We start from the raw sequence: 14,068 nt of genomic DNA, 5'->3' as shown, positions 1-14,068 counted from the left end.
CATTGGCCACTAATATAACTACCGTGGCTACGCTAGCAGCAAATAGGGGCTAGCAAGAAGATGGTGGCTGAGCTAGCAAGAGCGGATTGCAGTTAGCACGGTGGATTGCAGCTAGCAAGTGGGGTTGGTTGGTTGGCAGAAAAACGGATGGCAGGTTGCGGGCAAATAGTGTGGCTCCTGCTTCCCGTATCTCCAATCCAGCCGCCAGCAAGAGTATGGTGGTATGACTTCTCTATCTATGGCTCCATGGGTGTTCCTTTTTGGCCTCACCATATCCTGCATTCTTATATGGAGAGCGGGACCAGAGACCCCGCATGACATCCCTCATGACAAAAACACAACATACTAAAACTCATGGGATGCAATAAAAGCAGTACTAAGAAGGAAACTTATAGATGTAAACACATACATTTAAAAAGAAAGATCTCCAATTAATAACCTAATTTTATCTTAAAGAATACAAAAAAGATGAACAAACCTAACCCAAACTAACAGAAGGAAGGAAATAAAGATTTGAGCAGAAATAAATAAAATAGAAACTAGAAAAATAATAGAAAAAAACTCAACGAAACCAAAAGTTCGTTTTTTGAAGAGATCAACAATGTTGACAAACCTCTAACTAGACTAAGAAAAAGGAGAGAAAAATCAAATTACGAAAATTAGAAAATTACTACAGATTTTACAGAAGTAAAAAGGATGATAAGATGAGGCATGATCAATGTGCTGTACAACTGAAGCTGAAGTAGAATAATATTGTATGTCAACTATAAGAAAAAATGTACATATATGGTCACGGGAGGTGGAGTATAGCATAAGGAAGATAGTCAGTGGTATTGTAACAGTTATATAAGATGTCAGAGGGGTAGTAGTTTGGGGGAGGTGGTTATCACTTTGTGAGGGGTATCAAGGTCTAACTAGTATGTTGCTTTGTACACCTGAAACTAATAAAAAATAAAAATAAATAAAAAGCATTATGAGAATGCTATGAAAAACTATATGCCAGCAAATTGGAAAACACAGATCAAATGAATAAATCCCTAGAAACACACAATCTACCAAAATTTAATCATGAAGAAATAGAAAATATGAATAGACTTATCTCTAAAGGAGACTGGATAAGTAATAAAAACATGCTAACTAAGAAAAGCCCTGGACCACATGGCTTCATTGATGAATTCTACCAAATATTTAAATAAGGATTAACACCAATCCTTGTCAAACTCTTCCAAAAAAATTGAGCAGGGGACACCTTCTTCTTTTACTTTTAATTTTTATTGGGGAATATTGGGGAACAGTGTGTTTTTCTAGGACCCATCAGCTCGAAGTCAAGTTGTTGGGTTGTTTTTTTTTTTCCCTTCTTCCGCCTCCCCCCCACTCCTGTTCAAGCCGTTGTTTCTCAGTCTAGTTGTGTAGGTAGGACACAGCTCCCTGGCCCATGCTGGTGGTATAACGAGCCTTGTGCTCCCCCCGGCTGAGGCAGTTGGTTGCCGGTCGTTGGTTGGTGGTCAGCCACTCACAGCAGCTCTCGCCCACTGCCAGCCACTCATGATGGCTGCAGACCACTCACGCTGGCCACCGGCTGCTCATGGCAGCACACGGTAGCCCACGGCAGCACACAGCAGCCCATGCCCACCGAGGAGGGAACACTTTCTAACTCATTTTATGAGGCTAGCATTACCCTGACACCAAAGCCAGACAAAGACATTACAAGAAAACTACTGACCAATATCCCTTAAGAATACTGATGCAAAAATCCCCAACAAAATTCTAACAAACTGAATTCAGCAGCATAGTAAGAGGATTGCACACCATTACTGTGGGGACAGTTTCCAGGTTCTCGGCCTCACGTGGAAAGGTGCTGGCTCGGGTAGCAGATGGCCATCAGCTGTGACTGGTTGGCTATCAGCTGTAACCGGTTAGCCAATTAGCCACTGATATAACTGCCGTGACTGCACTGGTTGTTTGGTTGGCAGGCAGAAAAGCGGATGGCAGGTTGCAGATCATGTGGATCCTACTTCGTGTGTCTCGCCCGCCACCAGCGAAATGGGGGTGCAGAAAGACCCCTTGTTGGAGTACTGGCGGATGTTTGCTCCCTGTGTCTCCAACCCCGCCGCCAGCGAGAATATAGTGGTATGACTCCCCGGTCTATGGCTCCGCTGGTGTTCCTTTTTGGCCTCGCCATATCCTGCGTTCTTATGTGGGGAGTGGGACCAGAGACCCCACATGGCACCCTGTGTGACAATGACCAAGGGAGATTTATTCCTGGAATGCAAAGTTGATTCAACATTAAAAAAAATCAATATAATACACCACATTATCAGAGTGAAGAAAAAACCCCATAATAATCTAAATTAATACAAAAGGACCTTTTAAGAGAATTCAATACCCTTTCATGATAAAAATGCTCAACTAGGAATAGCGGGAAATTACCTAAACATAATAAAGACCATATATGAAAATCCCGCAGCTAACATCATACTTAACAGTGTAGATTGCAAGTCTTTCCTCTAAGATCAGGATCAATACAAAAATGTCCCCTTTCATCACTTCTATTCAATATATTCTTGGAAGTTCTAACCAGAAATTTAGGCAAGAAAAACATCCAAATTGGAAAGGAAGAAGTAAAACTTTCTACATCTTATTTACATGTAGAAAACATGTAGAGTCATACACAAAAACTTGTTAGAACTAAGAAACAATTTCATCAAAGTTGAAGAGTATAAAACCAACACATAAAAATCAGTTGCATTTCCAAATGGAAATGAGAAAAAAAATAGAGTAGCAATACTTATATCAGACAAAATAAACTTTAAAATGAAGAATATAATAAAAGACAAAGAAGGGCAGTACATAATAATAAAGGGATCGATCTAACAAGAGGACATAACTGTAGTAATCATCAATGCACCCAACATAGGAGCACCGAAATATATGAAACAGATATTGACTGACTTAAAGACAGAGATCAACAATAACACTATCATAGTAGGGGACTTTAACACACCACTGACAGTAAGAGACAGATCCCCCAGACAGAAAATCAATACAGAAACAGCTGCCTTAAATGACACATTAGACCAGTTGGATTTAATCGATATTTTTAGAGCATTTCACCCCAAAGCTGCAGAATACACACCCTTCTCAAGTGCACATGGAATATTTTCCAAGATAGACCACGTGTTAGGTCACAAAACGAGTCTCAATAAATTTAAGAAAATTGAAATCATATCAAGCATCTTTTCTGATCACAGTGCTATAAGTTAGATATCAATTACAAGAAAAAAACTGGAAAACACACAAGTACATGAAGGCTGAATAATGTGTTACTAAATAATGAATGGGTCAACAATGAAATCAAGGAAGAAATCAAAAGATACCTTGAGACAAACGAAAATGAAAACACAACAACCCAAAATCTATGGAATGCAGCAAAAGCAGTTCTAAGAGGGAAATTCATAGCAATGCAGGCCTACCTAAAGAAACAAGAAAAATTTCAAATCAACAGTGTATCCTTACACCTAAGGAAACTGGAAAAGGAATAGCAAAATAAGCCCAAAGGGAGTACAAGGAAGGAAATAATAAAGATCAGAGTGGAAATAACCAAAATCGAGACCAAAAAAACAATACAAAAGATTAATGAAACCAAGAGCTGGTTTTTCAAAAAGATAATCAAAATCGACTCATCAACAAAAAAGAGAATGGACCCAAATTAATAAAATCAGAAATGAAAGAGAAGTGACAACAGACACCACAGAAACACAAAAAATTTTAAGAAAATACTACAAGCAACTATATGCCAACAAATAAGACAATCTGGAAGAAATGGATATTTTTCTAGAAGCATACAACCTTCCAAAGCTAACTCAAGAAGAAATGGAAAATCTGAATAGACTGATTACTACCAGTAACAATGAATCTGTAATCACCAAGCTCCCAACAAACAAAAGCCCTGGACCAGACGGCTTTACAGGTGAATTTTACCAAACAGTCAAAAAAGAATTATCACCTGTTCTCCTCAAACTATTCCAAAAAATCCAGGAGGGAAGGCTCTCAAACACTTTTTATGAGGCCACTATCACCCTGATCCAAAAATCAGACAAAGACATTACAAAAAAAGAAAACTATAGGCCGATATCCCTAATGAACATAGATGCAAAAATCCTCAACAAAATATTAGCGAACAGAATTCAGCAATACATTAAAAAGATCATACACCATGATCAAGTGGGATTCATCCCTGGTATGCAAGGGTGGGTCAACATCCGCAAATCAATTAAGGTAATACAACACATTAACAAAATGAAAAATTAAATCACATGATCATATCAATAGATGCAGAAAAAGCATTTGGCAAAATCCAGCAGGCATTTATGACAAAAATTCTTAGCAAAGTGGGAATAGAGGGATCATATTTCAACACAATAAAGGCCATATATGGTTAAACCCACAGCTAACATCATACTCAATAGGGAAGAGCTAAAACCATTTCCCTTAAGATCAGGAACAAGACAAGGCTGACCATTTTCTCCACTACTATTCAACATAGTTCTGGAAGTTCTAGTCACAGCAATCAGACAAGAAAAAGAAATAAAAGGCATCCAAATTGGAAAGGAGAAAGTAAAATTGTCATTATATGCAGATGACATGATACTATATATAGAGAACCCAAAGACTCCACCAAAAAACTATTAGAATTGATAAATGAACTTAGAAATGTAGGAGGATACAAAATTAATATTCAGAAATCAGTTGTATTTGTATACACCAATAATAAACAATCAGAAGGAGAAATTAAGAAAACACTCCCATTTACAATTGCTTCAAAAACTATAATTAGGAATAAATTTAACCAAAGAAGTAAAAGGCCTGTACTCAGAAAATAATAAGACACTGAAGAGAGAAATTAAAGAAGATACAAATAAATGCAAACACATACCGTGCTCATGGATAGGAAGAATTAATATAGTTAAAATGGCCATACTGCCTAAGGCAATATATAGATTCAATGCAATTCCTGTCAAACTACCAATGACATTTTTCACAGAAATAGAACATAGAATCCTAAAATTTATGTGGAACTATAGAAGACCCCAAATAGCCACGGGAATCTTGAGAAATAAGGACAAAGTGGGAGGTATCACGATACCTGACATCAAATCATACTACAAGGCTACAGTAATCAAAACATCATGGTACTAGCATAAAAACAGACACATAGATCAATGGAACAGAATAGAAAGCATAGAAATAAATCCATACCTATGTGGTCATCTAATGTACAACAATGGAAGCAAGAATTTACATTGGGGTAAAGACAGTCTATTCAATAAATGGTGCTGGGAAATCTGAAAAAAATGAAGCTGGACAACCTCCTTACACCACATACGAGAATTAATTATTAAATGGATTAAAGACTTAAACGTAAGATCTGAAACCATAAAACTCCTAGGGGAAAATATAGGAAGTAAATTTGCAGACATTATCCTTAGTAATATTTTTACTGATATAGCCCCTTGGGCAAGGGAAGTAAGAGAAAAAATAAACATATGGGATTACGTCAAACTAAAAAGTTTTTTCACAGCAAAGGAAACCATCAATAAAACGGGAAGGCTTCCTACTGAATGGGAGAAGATATTTGTCAATGATACATCTGATAAGGGGTTAATATCCAAAATTTATAAAAAACTCATTCAACTCAGCACCCAAAAAACAAACAACCCAATTAAAAAATGGGCAGAGGACATGAAGAGACATTTTTCAAAAGAAGACATATAGATGGCCAATAGACGTATGAAAAAATGCTCAACCTCACTAGTCATTAGAGAAATGCAAATAAAAACCATAATGAGATACCACCTCACTCTGGTCAGAATGACTATCATAAATAAATCAACAAACAAGAAGTGCTGGTGAGGATGTGGAGAAAAGGGACCCCTTGTGCACTGTTGGTGAGATTGTAGATTGGTGCAGCCACTCTGGAAATCAGTATGGAGGTACATCAAAAAACTGGAAATGGAACTACCTTATGACCCAGCAATTCCACTCTTAGGTTTATATCCAGAGGACTCCAAAACACTAATTCGAAAAAATGGATGCACCCCTATGCTTATTGCAGCACTATTCACAATAGCCGAGACATGGAAACAACTGAAATGCCCATCGGTAGACAACTGGATGAAGAACCCATGGTACATTTACACAATGGAGTATTACTCAGCTATAAAGAAGAATGAAATCTTACCATTTGCCATGATATGGATGGACCTAGAGAACAATAAGCTAAGTGAAATAAGTCAGACGGAGAAAGACAAATACCATACGATCTCACTTATATGTGGAATCTGAAGAATAGAATAAATGAGCAAACTAATCAGAAACAGTCTCAGAGATATAGCAAAAAAACTGAAGATTGCTAGGTGGGAATGAGGGAAAAAGTGAAGGGATTAGAAAGCACAAATTAGTAACCACAAGATTGCCACGGGGGATCAGAAAGACTGCATGGGGAATATAATCAATAATGCATCCGTTGGGTACATGTCTTATTAGGGAGACTGCTCCATGGATGGTGTAGATGCCTGACCACTGCAGTATACACCTGAAGCTGAAGCTGAATAATACTGAATGTCAACTATAATTTAATATACATATATATAGTCATAGGATGTGGAGTACAGCATAGGGAATAGAGTCAGTGGAATTGTAACAGATATATATGATATCAGAGGGGTAGTAGATTGGGGGAGGAAGGTTATCACTATGTCAAGCGTGTAAATGTCTAACTATTACATTGTTTTGTACACCTGAAACTAATTTTAAAAAATCCATGGTATTTCTATATACTAACAATGAATAATCTAAAAAAAAAAATTAAGAAAACAATTCAATTTACAAAAACATCAAGAAGAATAAAATCCTTAGGAATAAACTTAACTAATGAGGAAAAAACTTGTACACTGAAAACTATGAGACATTGTTAAAAGAAATCAAAGATGACACAAATAGAAAGAGATCCATGTTTATAGACTGGAAGACATATTATTATTAAGATATCAATACTAGCTAAAGTGGTCTACAGATTAAATGCAACGCCTATCAAAATCCCAACGATTTTGTTTTGTTTTGTTTTTGCAGAAATAGAAAAATCCATCCTATTTGGATATGGAATCTCAAAGGACCCCAAACAGCCAAAACAATCTTGAAAAAGAACAACAAAGTTGGAAGACTCAGACTTTGTGATTTCAAAACTTATAACAAAACTATAGTAATCCATATAGTGTGGTCCTGGCATAAATTCAGACATATAGACAATGGAATACAACACAGAGCCCAGAAATAAACTCTCCCATATATGGTAAAATGATGTTTGACAAAGGCACCAAGACCATTCAATGGGAAAAGGACAGCATTTTCAACAAAATGGTGCTGGGAAAAGAATGAAGTTGACCCTTACCTGACACAATATACAATTACCTTATACATTATGCAATGTACAAAAATGAACCCCAAAAGGATCAAAGAGCTAAAACTATAAAACTCTTAGAAGAAAACATAGGGGCAAAGCTTCATGACATTGAATTTGGCAATGTTTTCTTAGATATGACTCCAAAAGTTTAGGCAACAAAAGAAAAAATAGACAAATTGGACATCATCAAAATTGAAAACTATTATGCATCAAAGGACACTATCAAGAGCGTGAAAGGACAAACACACAGAATGGGAGAAAATATTTACAAATCATATATCTGAATAGGGATTAACATCCAGAATATATTAAGATAAATAAAGAATCCTGACAACAACAAAAAAGCAAACAACCCAATTCAAAAAATGGGCAAAGGACTTGAATAAACATTTCTCCAAATACATTACACAAATAGTCAATAAGTACATGAAAGGATGCTCAAGATCACTATCCATTAAGGAAATGAAAATCAAAACCACAATGAGGGCCGGCCCGGTGGCTCGGGCAGTTGGAGCTCTATACTCTTAGCTCCAAAGGCTGCCGGTTCAATTCCCACATGGGCCAGTGGGCTCTCAACCACAAGGATGCCAATTTGATTCCTCAAGTCCCACAAGGGATGGTGGGCTGGCAGCACCCCCTGCAACTAAGATTGAACACGGCACCTTGAGCTGAGTTGCGGCTGAGCTCCCGAATGGCTCAGTTGGTTGGAGTGTGTCCTTTCAACCACAAGGTTGCTGGTTCGACTCCTGCAAGGGATGGTGGGCTGCGCCCCCTGCAACTAACAACGGCAACTGGACCTGGAGCTGAGCTGTGCCCTCCACAACTAAGACTGAAAGGACAACAACTTGAAGCTGAACGGCAGCCTCCACAACTAAGACTAAAAGGACAACAACCAGGACTTGGAAAAAAATCCTGGAGGAGCACACTGTTCCCCCAATAAAGTCCTGTTCCCCTTCCCCGATAAAATCTTTAAAAAAAAACCAAAAAAAACCCACAAAAAAACCCACAATGAGATACCACTTTACACCCACTAGGATGGCTATTATAAAACAAAAACAAAAACAAAACAGAAAATAAGTCTTGGTAAACATGTGGAGAAATTGGAATCCTTGTGCAACTGCAACTGGTGGGAATGTAAAAAAGTACAGCCACTGTGGAAAACAGTGTGGTATTTCCCAACTGTTAAAGAGAATTACCATATGACCCAGCAATTCCACTTCTGGGTATATACCCCAAATAATTGAAAGTAGGAACTCAAATATTTTACACCAATGTTCATAGCAGCATTTTATTCACAATAGCCAAAAGGTGAAAACAACCAAGTGTCCATCAGCAAATGGATAGAGAAGCAAAATGTGGCATATACATAGAATGGAATATTATTCAGTCTTAAAACTGACATATGCTATAACATAGATGAACGTTTAAAATATACTAAGTGAAATAACCAGACACAAAAAGACAAATATTATATGATTCCACTTATATGAGGTACCTAGAATGGGCAAATTCACAGAAACAGAAAATAGAATAGAGGTTCCAGAGGCTGGGAGGAAAGGGCAATGAGGAGTTATTGCTTAATTGGTACAGAGTTTCAGTTTGTGATGATGAAAAAGTTCTGGAGAAAGACAGTAGTGAGGATTGTACAACAATGTGAGTGTACTTCATGCCACTGAATTGTATACATAAAAATAGTTAAAATGATAAATTTTATGTTATGTATAGTTTTATCACAAAAAATTGTGCTGGATACACAGAGAATAGAATAAGATATATAACACATAAACATAAAATATGTGCCTCTAAAATAGTATGCATATCGCAAAAACACACATCAATGAATTATTAAAATTAATAAGAAACAACTCAAATTCTAAAACTAATCTAACAATACAATGCAATTTCTATCACATCCAAACAGTATCTTTCCGTGGAAACTGACAAGATGATCCTAAAATTTATATGGAACTGCAAAGGGTCAAAAACAAGGCAAAAGGATCTGATCCATTAGATTTTAAGGCTTGTAAAATTATTGTAATTAAGATAGTGAGATAATTAAGGCATTATAGCTAAGATAGGATAAGGAATGACAATTAGGCCAATGGAATACAATAGAGAATGCAGAAACAGAACTAAGAGTACACAGACAGTTGATTGCAGAGCAGTGGAGAAAGTATATCTTTTCAATAACTAACGCTGGGATAGACATATAGACAAAAATGAAACTTAGTCACTACCCAACATCACAGTCAACATAAATTCCATATCTATAACATAAAATAATAAAGGCTTGGGAGGTAATATATACTATATTGTCATCTTAAACAGGAGACAAAAAAAAAATAGGAAAATACTGATAAGTTTTGCCATTTTAAAATTAAGACTGTTGTCTCCCTGTGTTCACTAATCCTAAATAAATCACAACCTTTTCTCAATCCCTATCAGTCCCCCACTTTGAAAGACCCATCTTAAACTTAAACCAACTGAGCCCTTATCCCGAATTTCTGAAAATACCTTACCCTAACATTCCCCTTTTGAATCATTATCAAGACTGTCAAGTTGATGTTCCTCGCTACAGGTTTAATAACTCACGCTTGTTTGATCAATAGGTTTCTGTGGTGATCTTTGTGGGGAGTCAAAAATTGACAGTCTTAACTTTTTGAAACATAAATGGAGTCTTAATAGAAGAAATGATGTAATTTCTGTGACCTGCCCCAAAATTAATTTTTTAAAAATAGAGAAAGTAGATAGGGGAGATAAAATTGGTCATAACTTTTTGAAGATGGGAGTTCTTTATAACATTCTGTCTACTTTTGTATGTTTTAAATTTTCTATAATAATCAAAAAAGTTATTTTTCTTTTCCTAGTCCTTAAGAGGGATGTTTATTAAGATCACAATAAAGTTACACTATAACACCATGACTACCAGGCTCACGCCCAGAAGTCATCTAGCCAAATGTAACCTAAGTCATACTGGATTTTGTAGTTCTGCTACTGATGGAAGGCAGGGAAGTGCAGAGTGGTTGCAGATTTTAGAAATAATTCTTTTTAATGCTCTCCTACAACACCCCTAATGTAGAACTAAGAGTAGATGTAATCAACTTAAATTTTACATTTAAATCTTGGTTAAAACCAAAAAAAGGGGGGGATAGAGAACATTTTCTGTGCTTTATTTATTCAGAGAGTGAAACTGTGCTACAGTCTGCTAAATTCTTGGTTGTGCTTAGAATTTGATCCCTCCAACATTCTACTCTGAAAAAATGAAGGCTTCTTATTCTTTCTTAGATTCCTGGACCCTGAAATTGGCAGTTATTTTGATTACACACACACACACAGTGATGCCCAACTTGAGGTTTTGAATAGCTACTCATGTAAGTTGACTTTTCTGTGCATTTGTATCGAGGAGGATCCAGCTCGGGTTGATGTCCTGGAAACCAGTGAGGCTCTCGTTTATATCCTGAGAGAGGAGAAAAGAGAAGCAAAAACAAGTGGAATCAGTCAATAGCAAAGAGTCTTGGTAGCCAATCTCACTGTTATTTCTGAGGGAATAGAGAGTGACTCCTGTCCAAATTGAGAAAACAGAAATCGTCCACTCATTCATTCACTTATTCACTCATTCAGTTTACTTTTATTTAAGTTCCTTCTACGTTCTAGGCCTGAGTTGGGTCCTAAGAACATAAAAATCAGAAAGAACTGTCCACCTACTATGGGTTGAAAGTGGCATTTTGTTGTTGAAGCTTGTACCATATGTTGTTTCAAAGTTGTGTCCAAACTGGAAAGAAAAAGTAATAGGTTAAAAAAAATAGGAGTCTATAACCAATATTGGGAAATAAAAGACACAGCGACACGAGTTCTAACAGGCTCTGTCATATTTTAGATTGACTAGAGTCCTACATGTCCTACTAACTTCCATAACCGTTGTACGTTTGTTTGTTTGTTTAGGAGAGATATAAGGGCAAGACACAAATGAATGAGAAGTCTAGGTAGATAAGGACCAGGGGAAAGGCTAGCCTGAGTCAGAAGACATTATATGTTTTCTGTAGATGAATAAAGTTTAAACAGAAGCACGAGAAAGAGTACTACCCACCCTTTGATTACCTTACAATAATTAATATTCAACTTGAGAGTAAAGTGGGATAGGCTGAGGACTGCTGCCCACCCCCAACTACTTCACTGAACAGATGCCTGAAAGAACTCAGCATTGGAAGTTATCAGATTCCTGCCTCTCAAATGGCCACTGGTATGTCTTTTGCTGACAGAAGGAAATAAAGCTGGATTACCTGGGAAGGCAAGGGTTTGGGCCGAACAATGTTCCTTAGGTCGTATCTTTCCTGGTTCCAGTTGCCCATAAGGGTACGGTTTGAATAGGCATCCTCATTAGTGGTGCATCGCCATCCATACTGGAAAAACTTGGACATATCATTCCAATCTGTCCACACTTCAGCGTGGCCGTCTGCGTTAATGAGGCTGCCATAGTGTGGGTTTGCAAGGAAACAGGTGAGGAACTGTCTCTGGGAAAAGGTAAGAATAGAAAAGCTTGTTGCACAAACCAGAAAGCAGAAGAGGCATCCCTTTCTCATTCTTGGCCAAGCATAATATAAGCACATCTTCCTATGGATCTAGGCTTTCCCGCCAATTTAATTGTTGTAGTTCTGTTTCTTTTTCTCCAGGTCCACGAGTCCTTTCACCTATCCTCTCACTCAGCAGTAGTGGATTACTATATAGATTAAATACTACCCCTCAAAAAGGGAAGGAACTTTAGTACACCCAATACTATATGGAGAACTAGCTAAATGTTCAGCTAATTTAGAGATGTAGGAATTTAAGGATTACGAGTATTGCTATAGTCAAAGAGAACAGGGAGGAGCGAGAGTTGGAAAATTAGATAACACAATAAGTGATCACTAAATAATAGTTTCCTTCCTTCTAGGCCCAGTTCAAATGCCATTTATTCCATATGCCTTCTCTCGTTAACTTCTCATTTGTCTCACACAGAACTTATGTTCATATCTTTCTGTATTTATAACTTTCTACCATGTGTTAAGAGTTCTTGAAGTATGTGTTGAATCCCCTATGCGGAATTGTACATCCTTGTGGACAGGATGTGTTTTATTCATTATCACACCCTCTCCTTCTGCCTGCCCTCCCAATCAACAGTGCTTTGCACATACCAGATGACCAATGTCTGAATTTCAATTTTTTGATAGAAATCAAAAGCCTAACCTTTTCTTTTTTTTTGTCCAAAAATTAAGTTTGGCCCCTTGGGTTAGGAGTAGGACAATACCTTCCCCGAAGCAGAGTAATTTGATGCTGAGCAGCTTCTGTTTGAAGATTCTATAGGAGAGTAACAGAAAACCTTACTCTTCTGGTCCATGTTCTTTAAAAGAGATGTCACCAAACCTGGCTCTCCCAGTTCTCCAAGCAAAGAAATAATGTGGATCAACAGATCACCATGAACAGACGGCCATGATTTGGGAGTCACCACCCATCCATCTTTCCACAGGTAGGGACAAAGTCAATACTATAAGTTTAAAAGCAACTGTCCTCACATCACGTGCCTTTGTGAAGCTAGATGCATGTAGTGATGTCAACAAACAGCATGATGATTAAAGAGTAGCTGGTCCCACAAAGTCCAGCAGGCCTAGTACTCAGACTGTAGACCAAGGTGACACTGTCCTGGGACTGTAAGGACAGACATCACTATCCACTCAGTTGTCCACTCCTGGAACCTGTGGTTTATCTTTGACTCTGATTTCTGTTTTAACCCCTTACATCCATCCAAATCACTAGGTCTTGTTTATTTCTGAATCAGTCCACTACTCTCCGTCTCTACTGCCAAGATCCAGTTCAGATCACTATCAGCCCTAGTCTCTATTACTGCAGTAGCCTCCTATCTGATCTTGCCATCAGCCTCGTTCTTCTCCAATCCTTCTCCAGAAGAGAGCTGGACTTTTGAAAATCTGTGTCATCTTCCTATTTAAAACCTTTTGAAATTACTCCACTCATAGCACGGCATCCCACTATATCTGAATTGCCTCTTTTGTTGTGTATCCTTCACCAGACTACAAGCTCAGTGAAATCATAGACCCCATTTTGCTCATCCTTATACATATCTAACCACCCTCATAGTGACACATAACAGGCATTCGTATTTCTTGAATAAATAAAAGGCAGAAGACAGAGGCACCTGGAGCAATTCCGAGCTGCTGAGACAATGGGCAGCAGCCATTGGGCAGCAGTCAATGGGCAGCAGTCTCGGATGAGACTGAAGACTGTTATAAAATCCTCTGTGACACGAACATGAAGAACACAACTTAACCTCTGCTTGGCCTCAGCGCTGGCCCGCTTCCTTCACTTGGGACTCGCCTCACTTGTGACCTCATGCAGGTTTAACGAAGTCGCTCAAGGCAGTCCTCGAGCTAAAAGGCATTTATTTTGACATTCCCGAGTGAGTGGGGGACTGAGAGGGCCGCGTGGTCGGCGGCCCGCTTTTGCATGCATGGTTCTTTTCCTCCCTGGAAGTCGCAGTACTCCTTTGTCAAGGCAACCAGGCGCTGCGGGTGCGTCATTAACAAGCGACGGATGAAGAGTGGGTGGCAAGCGACC

At 38.0% G+C, this 14,068-nt stretch overlaps 1 protein-coding gene across 2 annotated transcripts; it reads right to left on the bottom strand.

The window, feature by feature from the left end:
- Positions 1 to 10,627: 10,627 nt before the first annotated feature.
- CFAP68 (cilia and flagella associated protein 68) lies at positions 10,628 to 14,022 on the bottom strand. 2 transcript variants are annotated; one of them, XM_033118845.1, is made up of 4 exons: positions 13,650 to 14,022; positions 11,743 to 11,973; positions 11,168 to 11,234; positions 10,628 to 10,919 (listed from the first exon to the last, which is right to left on the bottom strand). In XM_033118845.1, the coding sequence occupies exons 1-4, from the start codon at positions 13,689 to 13,691 to the stop codon at positions 10,744 to 10,746; spliced, it is 516 nt and encodes a 171-aa protein (XP_032974736.1). In that variant the 5' UTR covers positions 13,692 to 14,022; the 3' UTR covers positions 10,628 to 10,743. The 2 variants fall into 2 exon arrangements, with proteins under 2 accessions (XP_032974736.1, XP_032974738.1); XM_033118847.1 differs by lacking the exon at positions 11,168 to 11,234 and having other exon boundaries at positions 10,830 to 10,919.
- Between the last annotated feature and the right edge of the window lie 46 nt (positions 14,023 to 14,068).

Source organism: Rhinolophus ferrumequinum, chromosome 11, assembly GCF_004115265.2.
Source record: "Rhinolophus ferrumequinum isolate MPI-CBG mRhiFer1 chromosome 11, mRhiFer1_v1.p, whole genome shotgun sequence".
In the NCBI taxonomy this organism is placed as follows: domain Eukaryota; kingdom Metazoa; phylum Chordata; class Mammalia; order Chiroptera; family Rhinolophidae; genus Rhinolophus; species Rhinolophus ferrumequinum.
This window is presented reverse-complemented; position numbering and strand designations above follow the sequence as displayed.

What these genes read in the sequence shown, in the direction of transcription:
- CFAP68 (XM_033118845.1), bottom strand. Translation starts at nt 13,691, where the DNA reads ATGGCTGCTGCCCATTGTCTCAGCAGCTCGGAATTGCTCCAG. An exon ending in GCAGCTCGGAATTGCTCCAG is followed by an intron (nt 11,974 to 13,649) that starts GTGCCTCTGTCT and finishes ACCTTTTCCCAG; the next exon opens with AGACAGTTCCTCACCTGTTT. An exon ending in AATGCCACTTTCAACCCATA is followed by an intron (nt 10,920 to 11,167) that starts GTAGGTGGACAG and finishes CTCCTCTCTCAG; the next exon opens with GATATAAACGAGAGCCTCAC.